Source organism: Physeter macrocephalus, chromosome 9, assembly GCF_002837175.3.
Source record: "Physeter macrocephalus isolate SW-GA chromosome 9, ASM283717v5, whole genome shotgun sequence".
NCBI classification, from domain to species: domain Eukaryota; kingdom Metazoa; phylum Chordata; class Mammalia; order Artiodactyla; family Physeteridae; genus Physeter; species Physeter macrocephalus.
The window spans coordinates 64,166,289-64,175,478 of NC_041222.1; the positions used below are offsets into that span (position 1 = coordinate 64,166,289).

General features: G+C 38.2%; 1 protein-coding gene across 1 annotated transcript; it reads left to right on the top strand.

Moving 5' to 3' along the window:
* Positions 1 to 1,154: 1,154 nt before the first annotated feature.
* DMRTA1 (DMRT like family A1) lies at positions 1,155 to 6,319 on the top strand. The gene is made up of 2 exons (XM_007108479.1): positions 1,155 to 2,079; positions 5,472 to 6,319. The coding sequence occupies exons 1-2, from the start codon at positions 1,428 to 1,430 to the stop codon at positions 6,317 to 6,319; spliced, it is 1,500 nt and encodes a 499-aa protein (XP_007108541.1). The 5' UTR covers positions 1,155 to 1,427.
* Positions 6,320 to 9,190: the final 2,871 nt, after the last annotated feature.

Below are 9,190 nucleotides of genomic sequence, written 5' to 3' on the forward strand. Positions count from 1 at the left end.
GGATGGTGATGGTGGTGTTGGTGTGAAGTGGGCAGGTAGGAGAAAGCCCAGATTGATTAGCAGTGTCTGCCCTGGACGTCAAATAGGTGGAATGGTAAAAATGTCATTATTACTTGCCACCTGAGTGCTAGAATATCAATTGCCTGTCAAGGCAGTTGAATATTATCTTGAAAAACTGATAGAGTCCTGACTCTTCTTTCCATTAAGGAACAGACACTCATGAATTTTCTGCCTCAAATGGTCTTTTGGTTTAAAAGCAATATGATCTTTCTTACAATTAAAGGCATTAAATGCATATTTCAAGAGTGCATTTAATAATAGCATGTTTAAAGAATGGTCTACATGACCTTCCCCAATACTGTACAACAGAAACGTGAAGTATTTTTGAAATAGTTTTTAACACAGTTGCTATGTATAAATAGTTCTAGATAAGAAATTCATACAGACTTCTTTGGGCAGTAACATTTCAAAATATAACAGTATATGGAATCCAGATTTGCATCTCTAAATATAGTGCATGAGAAGATTCTGAATGTGAATCAGGTCCCTTAAATACTTAACCACTGTTTTGACGCAGCCCTAAGACCCGTTTAAAATAAGGCACCTTTCAGGTGTGGGTAATATTTGCAGCTTGTTAAGCTGTGCTTTCTCATTAATATTGGCCATGCTACCGTCCTAAAGACTTCGTCTGGGAAAAGAAAAGAAAAGGAGAACTCCATGTCCAAATCTTCAAACTTTAGTAAGAGGAGCGAGGAACTGGGGAAAGAACTTCAAATCTTGCTTAATTTAAGAAGGGTAGTAAGAGGCTGGGGGGAGGGAGTGAAGGTTATCTTACAAAAAATATACATTGGGGAATTCATGGGGAAGCAGGTGGGAGAAAGGGGAGTGTGTGGGGGGGTGGGTGTGTGTGTAAGCAGGTGGGAGAAAGGGGTGTGTGTGTGTCTGTGTGTGTGTGTGTCTGTGTGTGTGTGTGGAAGCAGGTGGGAGAAAGGGGTGTGTGTGTGTGTGTCTGAAGGGACAGTTTCTTTTGTCTCCCACTGCCCCTCCTCCCAGACGGTCAGGTCCCCACTCTCCGCCCCTGGCCCTCCCTCCCCGGGTTTTCAGCCCTAGGCCAGCAGACCCGGTGGGCGGGGTAGCCTCTGTAGTCTTGCTTTCTCCTGCTCCGAAGGCGAAGGCGCGCGGAGCACAGGGCATTAATTTAGCGCCCCAGGACTCTAAGAGGCTCAGTGGCATCTGCGCCTCTTAGAGCTTCCAGCTGTGGGGATCGGTTGTCGCCAGTTCTTCACGGGAATTGTGCCAGACTCTGTCGGTGTGGGGGTGGGAAGCAGCGGGACCAAGGCTGGTCCTCTCGGCCCTCGCATCCCAGCAGGGTTAGCTGTGGACAGCGCACTCTTTTGTGGCGAGCCCTCACGAGACACTTCTCGGAAATGGAGCAGTCACAGTGTGGCAGTAGAGACCAAAGCGGCAGCGGCCCACCCCACCTGGCCCCGGGGCTGGTGGCAGCGGCCGCTCTGCCACAGTCTCCAGCGTTACCGGTACCCCCGGGGATACCTGTTCCTCCAACTTTCCTGCGCCCGTCCAGCCTCTTTCTGCGGGCAGCCGCAGCCGCCACCGCGGGAAGCGGAGGCTGCCCGCCGCCTGCCGGAGTGGAAAGGGGGCTGGGCGCCGTGGCCTGCGGCTACCCACGGACACCCAAGTGCGCCCGTTGTCGCAACCACGGAGTCGTGTCAGCCCTCAAGGGCCACAAGCGCTTCTGCCGCTGGCGGGACTGCGCGTGTGCCAAGTGCACCCTGATCGCCGAGCGCCAGCGCGTCATGGCCGCACAGGTGGCGCTGCGCAGGCAGCAGGCCCAGGAGGAGAGCGAAGCCCGGGCGCTGCAGAGGCTTCTGTACCCTGGACCCTCAGGGCCCGGGGGTCGATCATCCGGAGGAGGCAGCAACAGAACGGAGTATCCCCAGACCACAGCAAGCGGCCCTGCGACGGTGAGTGCACTGGGACTGAGTGCCTCGAGGCAGGCTAGTGGTCTGGCGACTCCTACTTTCGAGATTTTCCAGACAGATTATACAGAGGAAAAACAAGGTGAGTAGATCTTAACGTTTGTTCTTTGCAAAAGAAAAATGGTTGTTTTGAAGAAAAAAATCTTTGAAATAAGCAGCCCTGGCATGGAGGAGGGCAAGAAAAGTTGTTTAAAAGAAGCATTTAAGTTCTGGGAAACTGCTCTGCAATATGAATATTAGTAAGGGTGTTAGAGACCTGACACATTCACTTCAGAAGGGCTTTCTGTTCCCTTAGGACCTGAAGCTTAGGGGATAGGATAAAGAAATGAAAAAGTGAAGTGCAAGTGATCAGTTGAGGAACTCATTCTAGGAATGGAGTTTGTGCCCGAGTTGCTATGACTTTCTCTGTGAGAGTAGAGAGCAGGCATTGAGTGAAAAGCTTAATGAGAGGAGCTACGTTTTGAGCTTGCTCTGTACTATTTTCAGTTGTAAAACCAGAGTTCATCTGATCTTGCATGGAAAACTCACTTATGGTTGAGAGTACAGTATGGGACAAACCTTTGGGACAAACCAACTAGAAGTGGTGAAGAGACTGAAATCTACCAAAGCATTTTTACTCCCTTCCCTTAAAATTTTTAAGCATTCTATCCCTTTTCTTCAACTGCTTTTCAGCCTCCAAAAGTGTAGAAAACTCTAACATTTGCAGTTTCACCTCTTCTCATAGGAAAGAAATTTAGGTTTTCTAAAATCAGGTTTCTTCAACTGCTTTTCAGCCTCCAAAAGTGTAGAAAACTCTAACATTTGTAGTTTCACCTCTTCTCATAGGAAAGAAATTTAGGTTTTCTAAAATCAGGATTGTAAAAACATTGGTATGAATTTCAAAGTCCAAGAATTTCTTATCCTTGGGGATCTTATCCTTAGCGATTTCTTATCCAAGAAGTTTTTTTTTTCTCGCATTTATTGACTGCAAATTGTCTTCACCACCTGCGTTAGGTAGAAAAGATTTTCTTTTTGACTAGGGTTATCCCAACTTAACTTTTCATGCTAATGTAAATCTCACTGTATTTTAGTGAATTTCATAGTCCTACAAGTAGGTCACTGAAAATGTCATTTTGGTATTTTTGTATAAATCTGAGACTGGTTGTATCATATGAAATTATAAGATAATGATATAGTAAGTTATTAATTAGAACACTTCCTTGAATTGTGAAAATTGCAGCTCTTAACAGATCACAGCATGTACTTTTGTGCTTTTGAAAAGAGTCTCTCTCTACTTAAATAAGGCTTATATGATTTTATTTTCACCTGTGTCACCTTTTTGTCCATGTTCTAGTCTATGTCAGTGGAGAAAATGGACTTTAAATATTTCTCATGAAAAATGAAAGAGGGCTGGAGAACGAAGCTGTTAAGCAAAACTGCTATAAAAAGAAGTAAAAATTAAAATTCTGCAAACTAAATTGACAGTGAGATTTGACTGACAGCTCTCTGCTAGGCATTGATTTATTTATGTGATTTTTGGGGGGTGGGTGCTGTTTTATGGGGTCAATTATTTTATTTTATTGTTTGCCTCAGTTGACTTTCTTTTTTGAAAAGCTGTTTCCAAACTAACTGCCTCCTCTTATACAATGTCCATGAACTGTAGTAGTCTATTTATTCACTAGACCAAGACTAACAGTGATGCAGAGGCGAATAAGATTTTCTTACACAAAAGAACATTATATTCGTAAGAAGGAAAACTATGTGTGTCCCAAAACTACCGTACAAGACATAGCATACAATGATAAAAGTAAAGTAAAACCAGCTATAGGAGTTGAGGGAACAGAGGTGATGTAAATGATATCACAGTATTTTAAAGACAGCTTATTTCTAGATAATCTTATGCAATCAGTATTTCATTACATGATATTGTATTCCATAAATACAATGTAATAACAAAAATTATTTTATGCATAAATTCCTGTAGAGGTGAAATTTTGATACCTTACATGTTCAGGGGGTCATATGTGGTGAATCATATATAAATAAAATGGAATGGCAGACCAAGGCTAATCTACTTCATTAGATAGGTTTTATTGTTTTATTTAAGGTGAAAATACTAGAGTCTTTGTGCTTTTGCAGGAGCAGCACCTTTTGTCATATGTTTGATGTAATGACAGCATTTTAACCCTCAAAGTGTTAAATTGTACACAGTTTAATTTTAAAATATACTGTAGATATTTGTTTAGTATGTAGAACCGCTCCTTGAGAAAACACAGTATTGCAAATCATGTTTGCAAATCACTGCTTTAGGCAATGTATGTTTTGTTACATTCATAAACATTGTACAAAACGAAAGTTTGACAGTAAAACTCTGAGTACCCCATTGACATTTTACTCTTTTTAATGGAAATAGAGATAAAATATATCTATAGGAAATGTAAACCAACATAAAAGTTATTTGTTATTATTTTCCTGGCATTAGCCTTGCAAAAGGTTTTTAAAGATGGTATTGTTTCATTAATATTCATATACTCAACATGTTGAGGTAGAAAATCAGGTTTTTGTGTAAAAACATTTTTGGAAAATTGCCCTTAATATTGGAAGGGAGTTGTGATTTAAAGCATACGACCAAAATGTTTTTTTACAAGACACTTTGAAAATATACACATTGCAATAGTGAAAATAGTGCAGTTAATAATTTTATTTTAGAAACAATTTGATTGTAAACTATTTTATTGATATTTCCTAGAGATTTAAAAAGAAAGTCCATATTTCACAGAGGATTATGAAAAAATACCAACTTTGTATTGTCTGTCACATAAAATGAAACATGAAGCTCTAGTATGATTTGAGATTGGTACAGCTGTTGGCATTATTGGTTTAGTTTTGAAATGAAATCAACAATTTTGTTATTTTCTCACATTATTCAAGTAACTTAATTGGAACCTGAAATGTGAGCATTAAAAAAATAGTTGTTGAAATTTAGCATTAGTGACTAAATAGAATATTCATTTTCGTACTAAGATTGTTCCTTCTTCTGATTTCTTATCTAAACAATTGTTCTATTTAGTTCTTTTTGCATAGTGTCGTTGTCGGAAAAAAACCCTCCCGCGGATAACAACAAAACTTGGGTAACATTTAGGAAAATCTTGAATCACCAAATGGGCAAATAGTGTGAAATATTGGTGTTAACAGTTTGGGGGTAACCATAGACTTTCATCTTCTGATTCCTAAATAACTACAGCATTTGTATATTATATAATTTTGTGATCCTGAAATGACATAATAAATAGCATTTTCCCACTGTTAGAACACCTGCATTTCCAAATGATCTTTTATAATTCTTGTTCATTAAAATCTCTTACAGTGATTAGTAAGTATTATTGATATACTATGAGTAAACAAGTTATTTTATCCAGCATTAATTTTGAGTGGGCAGTACTGTGTTCTTGGAAGTTTTCCCTTTATTTCATTCCTTTTTTTCCTCTTCCCCAGGACGAAAAGAGAGTAAATGTGACTCATGCCAGAGTGGACAAGAAGAACTGGTGTCTAAATCCCATCAATTTACCCTGAGATCATCTCCTAAGTCTAATGATGTCACTGGAAAACAAAACGTCAGGTCATCTATTTCAGAAAACCCAAACAAGGATGATAGCATTCAGTCTCCTCATCCTGGGGAGCAGTCAGGAGGTGAAGAGAGTCCCAGGTCCCTGTCATCCTCTGATTTGGAATCAGGAAATGAAAGTGAGTGGGCCAGAGACTTCACTGATACCACAGTCAGCCTTCCCACTGTGTCCTCTAGACCAAGAGACCCTCTTGATATCCTTACCAAGATTTTCCCAAGTTATAGACGCAGCCGTCTAGAAGGCATTCTACAGTTCTGCAAAGGGGATGTGGTCCAAGCCATTGAACAGGTCCTAAATGGGAAAGAACACAAACCAGACACCAGGGACCTAGCAAGCTCAGGAGCTTTGGAAAATACAGCTTTTCAGAGAGCTTCGAATTTAAGTTTAGCTGGAATTGGTTTTGGAACTCTAGGAAATAAATCAGCTTTCTCTCCCCTTCACAGTACTTCTGCTTCTTATGGAGGTGATTCAAGTCTCTACAGCTTAAATCCTAGGCTAGGTATCAGTCCATTACGGCTGGCATATTCCTCTCCAGGAAGAGGGCTGTCTGGTTTCATGTCTCCCTACCTAACTCCTGGGTTGGCACCAGCATTGCCTTTTCGGCCAGCTTTGGATTATGCCTTTTCAGGGATGATTAGGGATTCTTCTTACCTTCCCATCAAAGATTCAGCAACTGGTGGCAGACTGTATTCAAGGCCAAATCAGAACAACATGTAATGCATCTGCCTACCTCCCGTTTTGGAATATTTCTAGAAGCATGCAATATAACCCTCACACCCACACATACCCACATCTGTTAATGTGTTCACTATGTATGGGAGTGGATTACTGGGCTTTAAAAATGCTTTTTTTTTTACGAGCAGTATAATAGATTTGAGATCTAAAGACTCTTCTTTAGCATTTATTAAGTGAAAGAAACATTTAAACATTCTTTGTGCCTTGAATAAAGCCATTTCAGGGAATATGTTTACTGTAATGAATTTTTTCTCTAAGATACCAGTTATAAAATTCTTATTTTAAAACTATACTTGTTTTTATTTCATTGAAAAAATGGAGTTTATAATTAAAACATACATTATAAAGCAGTCCAGCGTTATATAAAATGAAGCAGAAGGAATAATTGAAAAACTGAAGTAATTCTAAATAATTATTATTTTAAACTTTTTTTTCTCCTGTTTCTTGTACATAGGAGAGAAAAAGCTTATTCAAAGTATTTTAAAGTATTTTATTCACATATAAGTGATTAGTTGTAAGTTAAATTTTTGAGAAATTTAATACCTTATTTTTTTCTGAATGTCTTATTTTTCATTCATATCTGCCATTTGTGATGAGTGCTGTTAATAAAACATTTCTCTTTAAAGTAAACATGGTGAGATACACAAAGGCCTATGAAGTAAATCTTAGGAAATGAGAATGCTCCATCTCCTGGCCACTATCACTAATTGCAACTAAGTTCTGGTAGAGTATAGGAATCATAAACAAATGGTTTCCTAATAGTATAAGGTAACCATTTTTTGAAATGGTCATCTTGGATCACGCTATATTGAATTTTCATATTATAAAGAGAACATCTACTGTGGATGAGGATTTATATCTTTAAGTATGGTTATGCTTGTATCTGGGGAAATATCCCTTTCCAAATGTTTGTGGCAGGAATATAGCAGCCATTCTCAAAGGTAAAAATAATTTTATTCTGAAAACTTAAATAGCTGCTCATATAAATATTGATTGACTCTAGATAGATAATGCTTGCTGCATTGAGGAGAGATAAAATGTTTCCAAAGGGGGAAAATTGTCATTAAATTTTAGAGGTTTTCTTGAGATTTTAAAATTACTTTTGTTCTTCATCTAGAGAATTTGAAAGCTATTTATTTCAGTCAGTGGAAAGTCCCTGTGAACAAAACAGTTTTATGAAGTTTTCTTTATATGTCATCATTTATTTTTTAAAGGACGGTAGCTCTATTCTATTGTCAGGAATAAATGGAAACCCAGCTGTGGTATAAAATAATTGATGAATTAGAGATGGTTTAAACAATTTGAACAGCATGATTTACTATGGATTTCTTAAATTATGTGTATGTGTGTGTGTGTTTATATACCTCTCTGTCTGTCTGTCTGTTATACACATAAGCCCTATTGGTTCTATCATCATGAAGCCTTTTCCATGGAGCCAGATAAAAATACATCAGTATTTCTAAAGTACATTTTACCAGCAAATATCATATTAAATAACTACGTAGTATCTGATGATGATTTAAGATGTAAATATGTTTAATAGAATATGCATTATTTTTAATGGTGTGAGTGTGAGAAAGCACATCTTGTAAAGATTTGATACAATCAATAGTCATTATTTATTAAAAAAAAGTTTTAGATTCTAAGCCTAAACCATGGTACAATGCTTGTCAAGTAGTTGATATTCAATTAATATATACTGAGTGAAGGAATCATTTTGGATGGTAGATCTCTTTGAGACCCTGATAAAACCAAAGAACTCTGCAAAATGGCCTACAGACACAGTTTTGAATACAATTTCATGGGATTCTTGAATCTCCTAAATGCCATTGGCCAATCAGGTTGGAATTCTTGGTGATTCTTAAGGTGTTTCCATTGCATTAATTCATTTATCGAATCCTATTTTTTAAAAAGTGCTAGATGCTATTAGAGGATACCAAATGTAAAATGTGCCCTCAAAGAAGTTACATTATACAGTAGAGATCTGATATAACAATACAACAGTGCTAGAGTTGCTGGATTCTTTATGTGGTTTGTATAATGATGTGCATGTATCCATTTGCTTTTTGAATTGGGGAGAACATCCATTTGGGGCAGTATTCAAATTTTTAAAAATGTTTTATAATTTTAAAACTTAATTTACATAATGCTTTATACATTTCATACCCTTTACAATAAGTTTAGAACTTAAATAATCTTCAGATTATTTTGTCCAACCACTAAATTGAATGTGAGGAAACTGAGGTTTGGTAGTAGTGTTGTCCGACATCCCTAAGGTTAAAATAATGGTGTCAATCGTCAAGAGTGGAAGTTACTTCACCAGTTTCAATTAGACTATAAGGCCTGGGGAAGGATTCATGCCTGTTTGTCCACTCACAGCTTTGTCTAGTATCTGGTACATAAATAGGTGCTCAAGTAATAGTTTTCCACTGACTCAATTAATGAAAGATAAAAATATTAGCTTAGAAATCATTTATTCAGCTATTTATTAAGCACCTACTTTGTGCCAGGCATTGCGCTAGACCAGGGGATAAAGAGGTGAATAAGATATAAGACCTGCCCTCAAGCTGCTCACAGTCTGTTACCCATGTGTACAAAAATAACCAAGCAACCAGTGATGGTACTATTTGACAATGTTGGTACTTCAGTGAGTTCTTTGTGTAATCTTGCAGTTTTTGCTCATCCATGCTGCTTGAGGTCTGAACTCCTAAGCCACTAATTAGGGGTGGGAAGGAAGAGGGAGAACATCTGTTTCCATGTTGTATGTTTAGGCAAGTCCATTCTGTTTGAGAGGTAAGCAACTTCCAGGTCTATGGTGAAAGAAGTGGGCACAGAGGAAGTTTTGTTTGCTTG

What these genes read in the sequence shown, in the direction of transcription:
- DMRTA1 (XM_007108479.1), top strand. Translation starts at nt 1,428, where the DNA reads ATGGAGCAGTCACAGTGTGGCAGTAGAGACCAAAGCGGCAGCGGCCCA. An exon ending in TTATACAGAGGAAAAACAAG is followed by an intron (nt 2,080 to 5,471) that starts GTGAGTAGATCT and finishes CCTCTTCCCCAG; the next exon opens with GACGAAAAGAGAGTAAATGT.